General features: G+C 36.5%; 1 protein-coding gene across 7 annotated transcripts in view; it reads left to right on the plus strand.

Moving 5' to 3' along the window:
• Positions 1-18,905, plus strand: part of PUS10 (pseudouridine synthase 10) — a 74,541-nt gene that overhangs the window by 37,483 nt on the left and 18,153 nt on the right. For all 7 annotated transcript variants that reach the window (XM_057497179.1, XM_057497176.1, XM_057497175.1 and 4 more), the window contains exons 5-11: positions 6,432-6,466; positions 9,888-9,999; positions 12,002-12,063; positions 12,359-12,404; positions 14,523-14,587; positions 15,970-16,055; positions 17,099-17,224. In XM_057497179.1, coding sequence (XP_057353162.1) covers positions 6,432-6,466; positions 9,888-9,999; positions 12,002-12,063; positions 12,359-12,404; positions 14,523-14,587; positions 15,970-16,055; positions 17,099-17,224 — 532 coding nt within the window. The remainder of the gene's footprint in view (positions 1-6,431; positions 6,467-9,887; positions 10,000-12,001; positions 12,064-12,358; positions 12,405-14,522; positions 14,588-15,969; positions 16,056-17,098; positions 17,225-18,905) is intronic.

The raw sequence follows: 18,905 nt of genomic DNA on the forward strand, positions 1-18,905 counted from the left end.
TTCCTGCTAGTTCATCATTAGTGTATAGGAATGCCACAGATTTCTGTGTATTAATTTTGTATCCTGCAACTTTGCTGAGTTCAGATATTAGATCTAGTAGTTTTGGAATGGAGTCTTTAGGGTTTTTTACATGCAATATCATGTCATCTGCAAACGGGGACAGTTTAACTTCTTTCTTGCCAATCTGGATGCCTTTTATTTCTTTGTGTTGTCTGATTGCCATGGCTAGGACCTCCAGAACTATGTTGAATAACAGTGGGTAGAGTGGGCATCCTTGTCTTGTTCCTGATCTTAAAGGAAAATCTTTCAGCTTCTTGCTGGTAAGTATAATGTTGGCTGTGGGTTTTTCATATATGGCCTTTATTATTATGAGGTGCTTGCCCTCTATACACATTTTGTTGAGAGTTTTTACCATGAACGGATGTTGAATCTTGTCAGATGCATTTACAGCATCTATGGAGATGATCATGTGGTTTTTTTCCTTCTTTCTCTTGATGTGGTGGATGATGATGTTGGATTTTTGAATGTTGTACCATTCTTGCATCCCTGGAATAAATCCTAGATGATGGATGATGTTTTTGATGTATTTTTGAATTCGGTTTGCTAATATTTTGTTGAGTATTTTTGCATCTATGTTCATCAGGGATATTGGTCTGTAATTTTCTTTTTTTGTGGTGTCTTTGCCTGGTTTTGGTATTAATAGTGATTGTGACCTCGTAGAATGAATTTGGGAGTATTCTCTCTTCTTCTACTTTTTGGAAAACTTTAAGGAGGATGGGTATTAAGTCTTCACTAAATGTTTGATAAAATACAGCAGTAAAACCATGTGGTCCAGGAATTTTGTTCTTAGGTAGTTTTTTGATTACCAGTTCAATATCCTTGCTGGTTGTTGGTCTATTCAGATTTTCTGTTTCTTCCTGGGTCAGCCTTGGAAGGTTGTATTTTTCTAGAAAGTTGTCCATTTATTCCAGGTCATCCAGTTTGTTAGCATATAGTTTTTCATAGTATTCACTCATAATTCTTAGTATTTCCATGGTGTCTGTAGTGATATTTCCTTTCTCATTTCTGATTCTGTTTATGTTTGTAGACTCTATTTTTTTCTTTATAAGTCAGGCTAGGGGTTTATCTGTTTTGTTTATTTTCTCAAAGAACCAGCTCCTGCTTTCATTGATTCTTTCTATTGTTTTAAAATCTTCTTGATTTTATTTATTTGTGCTCTAATCTTTATTATGTCCCTCCTTCTACTGCCTTTGGGCCTCATTTGTACTTCTTTTTCTAGTTTCGTTAATTGTGAGTTAAGACTGTTCATATGGGATTGGTCTTTCCTGAGGTAAGCAATATACTTCCCTCTTAGCACAGCCTTTGCTGCTTCCCACAGATTTTGCGGTGTTGAATTATTGTGTCATTTGTCTCCATATGTTGCTTGATCTGTTTTTATTTGGTCATTGATCCATTGATTATTTCGGAGCATGTTATTCAGCCTCCATGAGTTTGTGGCCTTTTTTGTTTTCTTTGTGTAATTTATTTCTAGTTTCATACCTTTGTGGTCTGAGAAACTGGTTGGTACAATTTCAGTCTTTTTGAATTTATTGAGGCTCTTTTTGTGGCCTAGTGTATGATCTATTCTTGAAAATGTTCCATGTGCACTTGAGAAGAATGTGTATCCTGCTGCTCTTGGGTGTAGAGTTCTGTAGATGTCTGTTAGGTCCATCTGTTCTAGTGTGTTGTTCAGTGCCTCTGTGTCCTTACTTATCTTCTGTCTGGTCGATCTGTCCTGTGGAGTGAGTGGAGTGTTGAAGTCTCCTAGAATGAATGTGTTGCATTCTATTTACCCCTTTAATTCTGTTAGTATTTGTTTCACATATGTTGGTGCTCCTGTACTGGGTGCATATATATTTATAATGGTTATTCCTCTTTTCTGTCTCTTGTTGCTTTCTTTGTTTTGAAGTCTTATTTTTTCTGATACAAGTACTGAAACTTCTGCTTTTTTCTCCCTATTAGTTGCATGAAATATCTTTTTCCATCCCTTCACTTTCAGTCTGTGTACGTCTTTGGGTTTTAAGTGAGTCTCTTGTAGGCAACATATAGACAGATCTTGTTTTTTTATCCATTCAGTGATTCTATGTCTTTTGATTGGTGCATCCAGACCATTTACATTTAGGGTGATTATTGATAAGTATGTATTTATTGCCATTGCACATTTTAGATTCATGGTTACCAAAGGTTCAAGAGTAATTCCCTTACTATCTAACAGCCTATTTATCCCACTTAGTATGCTATTAGAAACACAACCTAAAGGTTCTTTTCTTTTTTTTCCGCTCCTTTTTCTTCCTCCTCCATTCTTCATATATTAGGTATCATAGTCTATAGTCTTTGTCTATCCCTTGTTTGACTTTGGGTGTAGTTGATTTGATTTTGCATCTGCTTAGTAATTAATTGTTCTACTTTGCTGTAGTTTTATTTACCCTATTGACAGCTGTTTAGCCTTAGGAATACTTCTATCTATAGCAGTCCCACCCACTGTAGAGGTGGTTTGTGGCAGATAAATTCTCTCAGCTTGTGCTTATCTGAAAATTGTTTAATCCCTCCTTCAAATTTAAATGATAATCTTGCCGGATAGAGTATTCTTGGTTTGAGGCCTTTCTGTTTCATTGCATTAAATATATCATGCCACTCCATTCTTGCCTGTAAGTTTTCGATTGAGAAATCTGATGATATTCTAATGGGTTTTCCTTTGTATGTGATCTTTTTTCTCTCTCTAGCTGCTTTGAAAAGTCTGTCCTTATCCTTGATCTTTGCCATTTTAATTATTATATGTGTTGGTGTTGTCTTCCTTGGGTCTCTTGTGTTGGGAGATCTGTGCACCTCCATGGCCTGAGAAACTGTCTCCTTCCCTAGATTGGGGAAATTTTCAGCAATTACCTCCTCAATGACACTTTCTATCCCATTTTCTCTTTCTTTTTCTTCTGGTACCCCTATAATGTGAATATTGTTCTGTTTGGATTGGTCACACAGTTCTCTCAATATTCTTTAATTTTTAGATATCCTTTTTTCTCTCTGTGCCTCAGCTTCTTTGTATTCCTCTTCTCTTATTATGTATTTCATTTACTGTCTCTTCTACTACATCTAATCTGTTTTTAAATCCCTCCATTGTGTGTTGCATTTCAGTTGTGGAATTTCTTAATTATTGAATATCTGTCCAAAATTTGTCCCTGAGTTCTTGAATATTTTTCTGTACCTCTATAAGCCTGTTTATGATTTTTATTTTGAACTCTCTTTCAGGAGGATTGGTGAGTTCAGTTTCATTTGGTCCTTTTTCTGGGGTTTGTGAGATTTTGGTCTGAACCAGTTTCCTTTGATGTTTCATATTTCTATGTGGGACCCTGTAGTGCCCAGAAGCTCTAGTCTCTGGAGCTGCTCAGCCCCTGGAGTGAGGTTAGGGGTCTCAGGGGAGTGGGGCTGGTGCCTGGGGGGAGGAAAAAGCTGTTTCCTGCTTCCCAACTACAGTGTCTGTCTCCAGTGTCAGGGCCAGTGGGCCAAGCACAAAGGTGTAAACCTCTGTGCTTTGCATCTGTAGCTGCACTAGGTGGGGCCTCCCTGTGGCTGGCCCGATGCCAGGGCAGTGACTGCCAGTTTGTGAGCCGGTGCTGGCAGGCCAGGAGGAAGGCACAGCAGGCTGTTTGTCACAGTGGGGGGCCTCGGAGCTGAGTAGCTAGCCAGTGGGATGGAGCACCTGAAGCTCCTGGAAGTTCCCAACCTGCTGGGCAGAGTGCACCCTAACAATCTTGCCCACATATCCCTTCTCCTGCGCAGCAAGCTCCATGAAAACTCCACTCCTTCAGCTGCTAGGAATCCTCTCATACAGCCCACCTTTCCTTTGTCCCAGAGCTGCTGGATGTGGATCCCTGTCTTTCACAAACAGCTGGAATCTCAGTCTCTCAAGTATTCTACCTGTCTTAGCTTTCCAACCCCACTAATCTCTAGAGCACCATGCAATGTAGGTTTGTGCTCCCAAAGCAGATCTCCAGGGCTTGGTGTTCAGCAGTCCTAGGCTTCCACCCACTCCCTGCTCTGTTTCTTTTCCTTCTGCCGGTGAGCTGGGGTGGGGAAGGGCTTGAGTCCCACCAGATCAAGGCTTTGGTATGTTACCCTGTTTTCATGAGGTCTGCTCTGTTCTCCAGGAGTATGCAGTCTGGTGCAGCATTCTTTCCTGTTGCTCTTTTAGGATTAGTTGTATTAACTATATTTTCATATTATATGTGGTTTTGGGAGGAGTTCTCTGTCTCACCTCTCACATTGCCATCTTGAATCGCTCTCCCATCTTGAAGTCTTTTAAGGGATAATAATTTTATTTGTGACCTCTAGGTAAGGTTTTAATTTAAAAATGATAATTACGGTTACCATTTAAGTACAGGTCAGGAATCTTGGTTCTTTACAACACAGTTTCACTAAATCTTCACATATCCCTGCAAGGGGATTATTAATATACCTTTATGAATGAGGAAACAATATTTATTGCTCTCTTAAGGCATGGAGGCTGAAGGAAGGTGGGGCAACACTGACTATGAGGTTTCAGCTTTAGGAGACCATTCCTCTTCCTCTTTTCTTCTGTGATCTCAAAGTCCTGTAAGTCTTTATAGCCTCTCTTACAAAACAGTATAATAACTAATATTCATAATGATGACCTTTGGCCATCCAGAAAAGCTTCCATTATAATCATTTTTGTTGAAATCTCTCATTTTACACATTAAGAAACTGAGTGCCAGAAATTTAGTAAAGTTTAAAGCCAGGTCTTCTCTCAGTAATTTGTATATTATAGCATGCTGTGCACTTTCCAAGAGGGCTTGTTAAATGGAAGGGAAGAAGGAAGGGGTCTTGAAGTACTATTGATGGTATTAGGTTGAGTCAGCAAAGTAAACAAACTAATAATCAGAAGGTACTGATGAGACTTCTAGGCATTGGGAACAGTTCTAGTGCTTACCCAGGTCATGATTAACTTACTCAGCTTGGCTCATGTCTGAATGAAGTATGTTTCCAAATGATCAGAAGTCTTTAGAAGTCTGTAGTGCCCTGCCAGTCATTTGAAGTTTAAAAGGACAGGATTCCACATATGAAGCACCACTTGTGTGTGTGTTTGTGTGTGCGTAGAGAGAGAGAGAGAGAGCCCGGTCTGGAGGTGAATGTGAGTGATAATGACTGGCAATGTTTGCAACATGTAGAAGCAGAGACTGCCTAGGGTATTTTATTGACTAACACATTATGTTTCTGTTCACAAAATGCTGTATATTGAAGCAGGACATGTTATTGCCTTTCTTAAGGTGAAAGCTGTGGGAATCTAATGGCAAACTAAGAAATGTCAGTGTCACACATTTACTCTGCAAAGCATTTTACATGAATTTCATTTAGTCCTCATAAAGACCTTGACTGTGAATGTTACTATCTTCACTTCAGCAATTCTTCTCAGTTTTTATTAATCCTCCCCAGGACACTTTCCTTAACATTTTATTATAAGACTTCTCAAACATATAATGCAGTTGAAAGAATTGTGCAGCAAACACCCATACACCCACCTAGACTCTACAGTTACTTTTTTCTGTAGCTTCCTTATTATATATCAATCCATCGATTTATCCACCCACTTACCATAGTTTTTCTTGTATAGGTTCCCCTGCTCTCTGAAAGTAGAGTATTCCTGTGCAACCTTTCGTATAAGATGAAACAGCTTACAAGAAACATTACAAGATGAAGCAAAGAGCAGCTCTTGCTTGTGGAAAGTTCAAGTTGTGCCAGTTTGCTTTTACAAAAGACTACATTAGTACTTGTTTTCATGAACTGAAAGAAATCCAAAGAGGGTTTTCACTTTTACGAAAGGCTGTTACTGTACTAATGTGGGTCTTTCAGAAAGTGGGGGATACTTATATCTCAAAGTGAATTGTAGACATTAGTGCATTTTACTCCTAAACCCTAACACATAGGTATCATTAAAAAGATAGAGCTAAAAGTGTGTTAGCCCTATTAAAAAACAAACTGAGGACCTCAGTTCTATGTTTTGGGGACATAGTATGCACTCAGTCCCTTTGGGCTTTCCCCTATGAAATAATAAGATACTTCAAGGAAAAAAATATAAGCTTCCCCTGTAAAAAGCACTTATGCTTCATTGAAGAGAAACAGAAATTTGTAGAGTGGAGGGGATACCCCTGTTGAATTCCTGGGCCACAGCAAGCCAGCATTGCAAAGTGGCATCTTACCTCATTTCTGATGTTAAATGAGATTGAGGTCACTGCTGCGTTTTGAACACTAACTCCTCTCCTAAAAAGGAGAGTTTGATTAGCAAATTAGTTAAGCACTTTAGTAATTATAATTGGAACTTAATTTCAATGAACATTTTTTCCCTTTTCTCTTCTTTCTGGGTGTGACTAAATTGCCTACAGCATGCTGCATGGTTGCTGGTAAAACAGGAAATGGGGTAAGTAGTTTGGGTAGGGAATTTTTACTGCCATTTAAATATAACATACCTGATTTTTAAAGTACTTTTACTACTACAGTCTTTTTTTAGAATGAGTTCACTAGCTACTGGAGAAAGTGGCACAAAGAGACAAATTTTATTATAAATTTAGGTGTCAACCTTGTTTATTTGGTTTATTTGCATAGCATATTAGGAGTCTATTAAAGTGGATTCATTTTTTTCCCTGTAGATTTAATGTGAATGTAAACACAAACTTTATGTGCATGAAGCACTTATGTAAGGCAGTTTGGCAAATTATTTAAGAGAATAAATTTTATATGGTCTTAGAAACTAACTTATAAAACTAATTATGCTATAAAAGATACAAAGTAAAATCATAGATAAGGCAAAACAACAGTGAGTTTATACATACGTGAGACTTAGAAACAATAGGTCCATAGTCCTTAATCTGAAGTTGTTGGGGGCCTAATGTGTTTTGGAATTTAAAATTTTTTAGATTTTGGAAATGTAATATGGTGGTAAATACCATATATAACATATCCCTTCCCTCCAGGGCCCGGGATGTACTATGTAATCAAACAAATTAATATTTCTGCTGTGAAATATATGAATATTCAACACTGAGTAAAAGTCTCTAAAACAGCTCACATGTTCAAGGCAGAGTTTGGTTGCCAACCAATTTAAGAAAAAAATCTTTAGTTTTCCAGCTTTTTGGATTTTGGAACCAAACTTCTCTACCAATATAAAAAAGAGCCATGTGACTGCTAGAATTTCCTCTGTACTCTAGAGAGAAAAGCACAGAGAGAAATACAAATTTCTGCATTAGAATCTCAAACTTGGTTAATGACTTATAAAAAAAAGTAATTGATTTGGCTTTTTTGTTTTGGTTTGTATTTCCCATCTGTGTTTGTACAAGGGAACCACATTTGATCAAAGGTTTGGGACTTTAGTTAGGTTGTGTTAAATTAGTCTCAAATGCTTGTGATTCTGACATACTAAAGATTGATCCTATGTTTGAGAAATTTTTTAGCATAGTCAGAATATGCTATTTTCTAAATGTTTCCAGTTTCTGTCCACATGGCTTGTGAGTTGCTATTGGTATTTTTTATTGAAGGATTTTAAACTAAGCTTAGTTCATCTAAAAAATCTTGTTCAATACAGGGATACTAAAACAGAAAAAATATAGAACACTGATCTTTCTCCACAGTGTCCCTAGTTCATTCTACATTCAAAAGATTTGGAGGAATTGCTATTAAAGAATTTAGAAAAAATCAGTTGTGCTGGATATTTTGGTTTATCTTTTCTCTAGAATGGTTGTCACATTGTACCTGAAGTGCCAGTGATCCTCAGCAGGTAGCTGACAGAGGAGAGAGGGAAATGCAGTTGCTAAGTACTAAACTAAGACTGGACTGTATTTAATGACTACTGGTTCCTCTAAAGGATCATCAGGCATATGTTGAAGACCTCTGTGAAAACATTTACTTTAATTTATGTTACAAAAGTTGTTAGCCACATTCAACTTGAAGGATTGAAAATCTGGCATTTGAAATATTGTTTTTTTACCTCAAAATAGGGTTAAGGTTTCTAAGATGTTTGTTAACCCTTTCTTCTAGCTCATTAATCTAGAAGAAAAAAAAAATACCTATAGTTGTTTTTTTAGCTGGGCTAAGAGATTCTAAATATACTTCAAAGACTATGAAGCATTTAAAATTCTAGTTTTCTTAAATACAGAGTGCATAATGTTTAAACCAACTTTAAGGATTGGCTTTTGCTGCAATCCTTTGTACTCTTTAGATTCTAAGCAATTTTTAAATAATTATCCATTCTTGAGTTTTCTGTTTCAACTTTTTATCCTTTAAAATGTGTTCTCATAATTATCTACTTTTTGACTGTGATGCCAATTTTTTTTTCCTACTTTAAAAAAAAATTTTTTTTTGGTATTATTAATGTACAATTACATGAGCAACATTATGGTTACTAGACTCCCCCTATTATCAAGTCCCCATCACATACCCCATTACAAGTCACTGTCCATCAGCATACTAAGGTGCTATAGAATGTGATGCTAATTTATGCAAATACTATGTTGATACAATATCAAGATAGTCTTAAAACACTTAAAATGTTTCTGATTTCAGAGAATTAGGAACAGTTTATGAAGCTCAAAAATACTTAGTGCTTGAATAAGTTCCTGAATGTAGACAAGTAATTTGATTATTTGTTACATGTAGAGTTTATCTGGGTTTTTCATTGTTAAACCACAATCCCAAAGCATATGAAAGCATTCTGTGTAACCAGTTATATTCTCAGCTGGATGCAGACTGGGTAGAAATCTTAATTTGCATTTTTTAGAGTAACAATGGTTATTATATTCTTTTTTTCTTTAAAGAGCAATTAAATTTAGCCATTAGCTAAATTATTTTTTGTTTTCTACTTGCAGTTAGTAGTGTTTTATGGTTTTGAGTTAAATTACAATAGCTATTTAATTAATTGCAGTGGGTATGTACAATGGATATTACTTACAATAGATATAAATAATCACTAATATCAGTGAAAATTGAACATTAAAAGAAATGATTTTACAAGTTGGCCCAAACATCTCTTTTGTTAAAAGCAACCCTGTAAATAGTCATAAGAGTGACTGGAAGTTTTAATTATTTGAATGATGTGGGCTTCTTAGATTATGGTGATATAACAGTGTTCTCAGTATAGTAGAGCAGTTTTAATAATATCATAACATATTTTTCTTTCCTTTTACCTCAGTTCCTTTCTATCACAATTTTAGGTTACAAACTAAATGTTAGAAATCATACCTGGGACTTCCCCAAACCTATTTATTGGCTCATGAGTAGATTTTGGGGGAATGTCAGATTTTTATTCAAACATTTATCTGATACTAAATTGACAAGCATTTCAGAACATTAATACTTTTGGATTTAATGTTCTTCAACAATAAAGAAACATACAGCTTTTACACTGATTTCCCCAAAGTAAACCCCATTATCAGGAAGAGAGTAGATGCAAACATTTTTAATCTGGATGAGGTTATTGTAATATGCACTTTTATAGTTTCTGAGCAATACACAGTCCTCTCTATTATATCTTTCTGTCTTCTGATGTATAAGTCCTAGAACCTGGCAGTTGTAGCTCAGAAAAACCCATTAGTATACTTTTGTCTAATGCTTTAAAAACTGTCTTAAATGCTATTTAAAAAGCTGTTTCTCAATTCTACTAAGAATATAAGGTCCATGAGCTGAGGAATTTTTGTCTACTTATTCTTTACCTTCTATATAATGTGTAAAAACTGTTTCAGATATAGTAGGCACTCAATACATTTAAAAAAATAATTGCAGGAATTCTTGCCTTTAGGTAGAAAAAGTGAAGTTTTTCATGTCAGTGAATTAACGTTTATGTTATTCAGAAAGCAGAATCTGTCACTGGGAAGAAATGATGTAGTTCAGCTTAAGGAAGCCTACAAATGGATAACTCATCCCCTGTTTTCAGAGGAACTGGGTATCCCCATTGATGGAAAGGTATTGCATCATCAGCATTGTTGATTTTATTCTCTTGTTTTACTAGATTTACTACATTTTATAGTAGAGTGTTGGTTAACCAAAAGATTCTTCTCTTTAAATAATACAATGAAAGATTTTTAAACTTTTAAAATGTTAATTTCTAACAGTCTTAAATTGAGGTTAAAGTTTTTCTTTCTTTTTTTTCCCCCAAGATTTCTTTGTGATCTAAGACACTTAATGAGTGTAACAGGTGCAATATACTAATTGACTGTAAAAGGTTAGAGATGAATCTGTGCCTTTAGTATACTTACAGTTTAATTAGAGAGGTAGATTTACTGATACAAAGCAATACATAAATAACTATGAGCAAGTGTAGAATCATCTCTAGACTATTTATGTTTGGTTATCTGTGGCTAATCTTGTTTTCAAATATGCAGACAGAACCTATTCAACTAGAGTGAGCATGGGCTCATTCAATCCCACCTTGATGTCTCAGATCCCTTGGTTAATTTTTGGCAGAGACTGCCTTTGAAACCAGAACTCTTAACCATTTCCCCTATTCCAACCAACCTTGCTTCTTTCTGTCTCTAGAATGGATTGAGTTTTAGGGAAGACCTCACCAGGTTTCAGATGTGGAAACAGGACATATTCCCAGCTCATCTTAAATTAGATTTTAATAGCATGGCCTTATTGCTTCATCATTTTGCTTGAAAGTAATTCCCTGAATATCAGATATACTCCTATTCAAGTAAAATCACAAAACCATGTTTCAAGGCTAAATAGTTTAATTTGTTGTTTTTGTTTTTTTTGCCTTTCTGAACTATATAGCTTTTTCCCATTGTTAGTAAGAATAAACACTGTCCTTTAAGGTGAATACTGAAAGAATAGAGAAGAAAACCACTTCACAGATAGTATGAAGAGGAAATGAGGTAATGAAAGTACTTTGGAAATTAGAGAAGTCATTGATGCAAAATATTTTCACCTCAAATATTTTCAGTTTTGAAGCACAAAAAATTTTACATGTTGAACTAGTGAGAACAGAAAATAGAAAATAAAAGATATGATAATGTTATAATAGATTCAGAATGAGTGAAGTTTTCTTAAGTAAAAGGAATATGTTGTAATTTTTATTTTATTTTGTAAGTTAGACAGCAAAAAGGATAGCTATTGTGCTAGAGTAGCTAATATAAAACTCTATATAAAACTCAATAAAAAGTAAAATTGTTACATGGTATGGCACTTATATCATTTTCTCAGTGTGGAATTTTGTATATTCTCTGTGGGGCTTAATGTATTTAGAGTATGAAATTGTACTTTTTTTGTGTACAAAGATGTTCAATAACAGAAAAACTTACTACAACTTTTACTACAACGTGAATGTCCGGCAGTCCCTAGAATTGAAAGGATGTCCGTAATGTAATATTAATTGAATAAAGCAATTTTCCAAAAATATATTACTAGTTTTTCCTCAGTGGAGTGGGGTTGAAAACCCATCCCATGTTTATTTTACTATTTGTATGTATCACTTTTGTACAAAAATTTAAGATCTCTCCCTTAAAAATCAAATCCATGAAGAAGTTTGAACACTTAAAAAAAGAAAAGAAGCCTCATACCAAGTCTTTAAGCATGTGAATAAAGTGCTTTTTGCCTTGCTAATAATTCTAATCATAGTATAGTTGGGAACAATTTTCATTTCTTTCACTTCTCTCTTTGCAGTTCTCTTAATTCCCATTCATCTTCATACTTAATTTGTATACATGTCCAAAAATCATACACATTTATTTTAAAGTTTGTTTTAAACTTGTTTTTTTGGTAGGATCACCAGTGATTGAGCTTTAGAAGTTAAAAAACTTGACAACTGCCCGGTGAACAAGCTGATTTGAGAACAGTAGTCTTTCCAGTTTTCCTTGTCACTTTTTTTTTGGAGCCAATCTTTGAGAGTTAATTTCTATTTCCATTCATAAGTTGTTAGATGTTGGTTTCCTTTTGCTCATTTTTAAACTGTGTTTATAATTTTTAGAGCTTGTTTGAAGTGAGTGTGGTCTTTGCTCACCCAGAAACAGTTGAGGATTGCCACTTCCTGTAAGTCGCCATGTAAATAACAATGTTAATTGTGTAACATTGCTAATCCTTTTCGGTTTTCAAGAAAATAGTATTGCCCTTCTTTCTAATGAGCATATCAGAACCTCATGTCTTAGTAGGTGTAACATGTGCTAATATAAGGGTCTAGGCAAACCAATGAAGCTCATAGAGGGATTTGTTTTGTCTGCTGTTGATATCCTGAATTTAACAGCCATGTTGTATAAAATATATTTGAATTGTATCCAACCCAAAATAAACTCATTAATCTTTTTATATTAACTTGAATTTTACTTAGACGTGCACTATGCCCAGATTGTTTCAAGCCAGCCAAAAACAAACAGGTAGGAATTCCTGCTCTTTATATTTTAGTGAGTTTTGTCTGAGCTCAGTATTCAAATTAACAACAAAGAGGGTATACATTGGATATGTTGGCAATCTATTATACAAAGTATCAGTCTTTAAATATTTCCATTCGCTACATTTATTTATTTATTTGTTTGTTTGTTTGTTTCAATGCTTTAATACCTTAGTCTCTGGCCAGGAAGTCATAACACAAATATTCTCATATTTGTATCATTGTCTGGGTTGTTTCTCTGATGTTCTTAAATTTAGAACCAGTGTTTCAATGTTACCCGTTGGGGGAAATTCAGCTTTTACATTTTAATCCCCAAAATTACATCACCTGGGAAAAATCTGTGTTAAGTATCATCAGCATTCCAAATTTTTGTCTAATATCCATCTTCTAGAAATAGGTATTTAAAAACATAATCCAACATAAATTATTTTGTTTAGTACAGTCCTGAATTAATGCAACTTATTTCAGGCTGTGGGCATTTTATTTAAACTCCCCTTTACTGAGCTGGTCTTCATATGACTGAGCAAAGTAGTTAGCATGTATTTTTAGTGTCTATTATGCCAGGATAAAATGGCATGGCATGGTATTGGCAAGCTTTCACGCCCCAGGTACTTACCTGGTTTTGAGCAGAGACTCAGGCATTTCTAGTCTTACTGACACCCATTTTGCTCTTGTGATTGTTAAAAAGAATATAAGCTTATTGCAAGAGATACATCTGTTGGTCTCTGTTTTTCTTTTACTGATTGCTGGGCCTTTTAGAGCTGGGGGGACCAGTTTGTAACATTTGCCAAATGCCCTGTACAGAAATAATTAGAAATGCAGACCAAGCCTGAAGCATTGCCTCCCTCCTTTTCTCACATCACGGTACATGTAGAACATTACCATGTTTGTTCAGCACCCTGAGCTTAACAGATGATGTTCCTCTAAGTTGGAAGCGGTAGGCCTGGCGGTTCCCACTCTCTTAGGCCCTGCCACTCAGCCCTTGTGAACAAAAGGGATCGTCATCTTGGCGCAACTGCAGCGCACTGCTCTGCCATCCCAGTTGGAAAGCTGCCCAAATGACCTGTAAGCCATATTTATTTTGAAGATCTGGTTTTATTTTTTGTTATCTTTGAGGAAATATATAAGTTCCAGCATCAAATAATATAAGAGAATTTTTGTCAAAGCATCATAGACACCACACTATTTGGCCAGTAGGTGTTGCATGTACTCTTTAATGTAGTTTTCCTGCCTCACAGCTGGGAGTAAATTGAATCATCTTTTGAGATTCATTCAGGCCTGTGATTTCGTATCTTAACAATATGCACTTAATTTTCAGATCTCACCCTACAACACCTTGGGTTTTCCCCAGAATATGGTTTAGAAAATCATTGCTTGAGGATAAGCTGTTGAGATGCCTATATTGTGCCCCTTTTCAGTCAAGTGTGATTTCTCCTAACAGAGGAGATAACTGTGCTTTGTCACAGTAAGCCATGTGCATAAGCACTAATTAGTCCTAGTATGTGTGGCATGCAGTTTGGCTTGTCTTTTAAAAAACCCAAAGTGGGGCATTTGTTGTAGATGCCCTTATATTCTGTAGAGTGGATTTGTTTACTTTGCCTGTGGCTGGGAAGTGATGAGTTGCTGGGTGTCAGGGCAGGCTGGTTGGCTTTGTTTTAGCCTTTTCCCTGGCAGCCAACTCCTAAATTATATAGTGTGGCCCCTGAAGGGATGGAGGGAAGAAAAAGCAGATGGATCAATTTCAATTCCTCTTGAGGTCTGAGAAAAAATATTCAAAGCACATTTCCTGCAATGTCATCATATTTTTATTTGAAAAGTACATTTTGATGGAAGTGGGACAGTGCAGTAAAGCGGACACATTCTACTAGATCCACCTGGCATTATAGACATAGAAAAGAAGGGTTGTAGGTAGGGGTGTGTCAGTTGCACAACTGACAGAATGAATGATTATGTTTTACTTATTTTCTTGGAGTTATTAAATGTTTCTCCCCTATGAGTATGGCTTAAAATAATGTATTTTCTCCAACCCTGTTCTGTGTTTTACCTCTCATGTTTTCTTGTCTAGGTGATAAAATGTCTTTTCTTCTCATTTTACCCTATATAGTCAGTATTCACTAGAATGGCAGTTACGAAAGCTTTGAATAAGATAAAAGAAGAGGATTTCTGCAAGTAAGTAGAAGTATAGAAACAAGGGAGTATTATGGAATTGTACAATAAAGGAAATGTTAGAGATAATCTGGATTATCTCTAAAACAAAAGTGGATATATTTCAGGGACTAGGACTGTGTCTTAGTCATTGTTTATAGCCCCAATCCCTGGCTTGATACCTGGCATGTAGTGGTGTTCAGTATGTGTTTGTCAGATTAATATTTGAATTTATGAATCAAATCCAACTTCTTTATCTCTTAGAAGAGGATATTGAAGTCTAAAAAGGGAGTTGACTTGCCTGAGATCTCAACTGGGAAATCGTGAATTTAGAAAGAGGTGTCATGCCTCTCCAGCCCAGTGGTCACCCCATTACATCCCTAGTATTACTTGTCTTTAGAAGAGGGAGAAAAAGCTCTTGAGTTTCCTTACTTGTTTAAATATGCTGAAATACAATGAAACTTATATTTTCAATTCTCAATATGTTCATTTTATTTAATAAAATATCACTGTAGTTATCCTTTCAGAATACCCTCAAGTAAATTTCAAACAATGAAACTCTGAGGAACGTTTCATAGATTTTACTGACTAAAAATGAGTCTCAGGATGGAAATACTTCCATTAAGCTTTAGAAAGTAAAAATAGTTACTCTCTACAGGCAGTAGTTCCTGAGTTTCTAAGTGGTTTCTTTGCTAAGACATCTTGAGAAGCTATGAAAATTTTCAGCCAAGCATTTTGAATTAAGTCCACATCTAGTTATTTACAGGTAGACAACAGTTCACAGCTTTAGATGTTCCTAGACAGTGGACGGAGAATAAAGCCATACATTTCTCCTTCCTGTCTGTCCTCAGTTGTTCTGAAATTTCTTAGCTAAAAGGGCAGCCTGCCACATTCCACTTTCTCTGGCTTTGTGGTCTGATTCCCAGGGTCATAGTTGAAATGAGAAGGAAAAAAAAAGAAAAATGGTGGAGTACCCTCCCCACAGGTGGAGCTTATTCAAGTGAGCAATCTCTCACAATTACCTAACTGACTGAGGAGTTTATAAGCCAGCAGCAAGTGTTTGTGGACAGAAAAATGGCTAAAAAACCTGGAGAGGCTGCCACTTCCTACATACAGATTTCCCCCTAAACCTCAAGGCTGTTGGAAATTATCATCTGGGAACCTGAGGCCTCCTGAGCATGAGAGATAGTAGCAGAGCCCTGATTTACTTAGGGCAGCTCTCACGTAGTAACATGTATTCCAGAGGCCTTAAAGTCCCTACAGTTCCAAAACTTAAAGTTAGGGAAAGGCTTAGGCCTTGAGAGACTTAGGCTCTGTGTGTGTCAGACAATGCTGAATTCATCTAGTTATGTTCTTCAATATCATGTCCGGAAAATAGTAGCTGTAAAATTTATTTTGTTTTGCAGGCAGTTTCCTTGTCCTCCAAAGTCACCAAAGGCTGTATGCACTGTTCTTGAAATTGAGTGTGCTCATGGTGCTGTTTTTGTGGCTGGTAAAATATTTAGTCTAGAATATTCTTACACTGTTAACTTAATCTACGTTCTGAAAAAACTCAACTGACTGTTCCTCTGTTTTCCTTCTTATTGTTGTTCCTCTGTTCCAATTAGTTAACTCTCAGGAGAACTAGAAGTGATCGGCAAGCCTGTGTTAGGCCCAATAGGCAATCTAAGGATCACTCAGGACATCTGTTACTTGAAATGCCATGCCAAAGGGAAACACTACTTGCCGGGTTTTAACTGTTTCCAACAGAGATGGTCTAGTAGAAAAAGCAGGTACACATAGAGGCCTGAAACACAACTGTGGAAAGGCTGTTTACAAGAAAGTAAACTTGAAAAAATAATTTTGTTATTTACAAAATGACTTGGTTTCTGCCTAAAGAAAAAATAGTTGCATTGATGTTCCCAAGAGGTAATTTAGTAGATAATTTTTGTTTTGAAAGCTACAGCTGTTTCCTAGTAATAGCTGAAATGAAATTGCTTATTAGTCTTGACTGTAATACTCTGCCCTCGGGTAATGAAAGCTGCCTGGCTTAGTGTAGCTTTGTCATAAAGCAGTGAGTCATATTCCTTAGGGTGGTTTTTTTCCTTGATCACCAAAACTTCAAAATTTTCTGTATTTGAACTCAGTGGAATATGTTATCACCAATGACTATTACATTGAAAGTATCATTAATCAGGCATAAAAGCAGTAGTTGCTCTTTTTCTTTTAATGATCTTTGGTGTGTTCCATAATATTATAACTTGTTTGGTCAGCCAAACAGATAGTGAGTATAGTGAACATTCCTTTAGGACTCATTTGATGATTCATTTCATGTCTTTAGCTATCTCTTCTATTGTTACCTTAAATCTTTTCATTTAATTATCTGTAGATCTATGTGCTGGCTCCCCAAATTAGATTGAGTCAGTTGAAGGCTAAGCCTTGTTTTGTCTTGGCACCTAACATACTGGCCCTCAATAAATAGATGTTGCTTTTCTTTTTATCCTGTTGTGTCAATCACACTGTCCCATCCAGGCCACCTTAATATTTCTTTGGCAGGGAGATACAATAAATATGCCAGGGATCTACCACAAACTCCATGGATAATTGATGGAGAAAGGAAACTGGAATCTTCAGTGGAAGAATTAATTTCAGATCATCTTTTGACAGTATTCAAAGCAGAGAGTAAGTGTTGTAGCATTCATATTTTAAGTATATTGTGATTCATGCATAGATTTCTTAAAGGTGATGGAAAGATTTCTAAATTTTGTAAATTTAGGGGGTCGCATGTCCTAAGCTCCTCTGACCTGGGCTGGGTTTGAGCCAAGGGCACAAGGATTTCTTTCCTCTTTCTGAAGGACTGCTCTTTCCTGGGCCAGTTCAAAACAACCGAAACTCCTTCAAGGGAACATACTAAGCTCTGACCTCGGGATACCTCCGCCTCAGCCTCTTTTTGGGAATATGAGGAAATTAAAACACAACTGCCACATCCAGTGTTTGTTCAAGAAAGATAACTGGCAAATGCCTAGCTTTTATGTTAACCGCTAAAATGTTGAGAGAGAAAGTTTAAGCCTAGAGAAAATACATCATTGGCTACCATTTTACGAAGACTTAATGGCAGCTGTGTTGTTTAAATTTCCTAGGTATTAATGACCCCAGGTTTGTAAGATGAGTCAGATCCTGTGAGTTTTACGTTTTCTTTGTCTCAATAGGTCTAGCATAAAGCCTTGTGCTATCAACTAGGCTTGATTAGCCTAGAGAAAAGGGACTAAGATTTCAATCTTAGGAAATCATGCTGTGCATCAGGAAAAACTGTAGGCCTTGAGTAAGTAATGATTTCCTTTAAGTGGGTATCCTAGCATAATTAGGACACCTTTTTTGAGGAACCAACTAGACATCCATCCTCCTTTCTGAAAAACCTAAGGCGAGGCTGCTTTAGGACTGGCGAGCAATGACTGAGATGAGATGGCTGCCCCTGCCAGCTCACCGGCTCCTCAAGAGGAAAGAGAAGTACTTCAAGCCACATCCCTCTTATGCTTCGTGGACTGTCAACTAGGTGGGCCCTCTTTTTAAGGGTCTTTAAGAATTGTTTACTGAATGAAGAAGAAGAAAACCTAGATATCTAATGTTTTCCAAAATTTTAGCAGTTAAGACTGTTATTGCCATGAGATTTTACCTACTTAATTTAATATTTATACACTGCTTATCTTATAAAACTTCTCTAAGTTATAAAGAAGTAAAAATTAAGCTTTAGCACAAAAAAAATATTTTCAAACTCTTTTTGGGAACTTTTATGAGCTAATTTATGACTTTGGGGTTTCTGGTCTGATTCAGTGGTAGACCTGTTTCTGTGTGTCCTGTTCAGTCTCTCTACCCCTACTGGTCATGGGTTATGGTTCAACCACTGTGGATCCCGTTTCCCTGACCTCATGGATGGTTTGGAGATGGAACTGGGCAGGTGTAAGACAAACCACAGTCGCAGGGAGCCAGTATCTTTCAGTTTCCCAGGCACCATCTGGAACTCTCCATGCAGCTGTCCATCGTTACTTAGCATCACTCTTGTCTGTTGACTCTAACTGGAAGCTACTGATGTTGCTCTGGGTTTATTAGCTGCTTAACAGTGGAGTATAAACATGGAATGGAAGGTTCTTTGGGACTTAATGGTCCACAGAATCCTACTCCCTGTTTGGCCTGGATTCTCTGCTTGGAGAGGAGCCTGGCCTTGTGTCCCGTACCGCCGCCTGCTTGACCCGTCCTCGGGTGGTAATGCAGCACAGGCTAGCCAGACTTCTGAGCCTAACTAGCTCTAGCCATCACCTGACCACCCTGGTGGCTTCTCTCTGTGAGACCCACAGCTTTGCACCCT

This window comes from Manis pentadactyla, chromosome 2 (assembly GCF_030020395.1).
Source record: "Manis pentadactyla isolate mManPen7 chromosome 2, mManPen7.hap1, whole genome shotgun sequence".
Lineage (NCBI taxonomy): Eukaryota > Metazoa > Chordata > Mammalia > Pholidota > Manidae > Manis > Manis pentadactyla.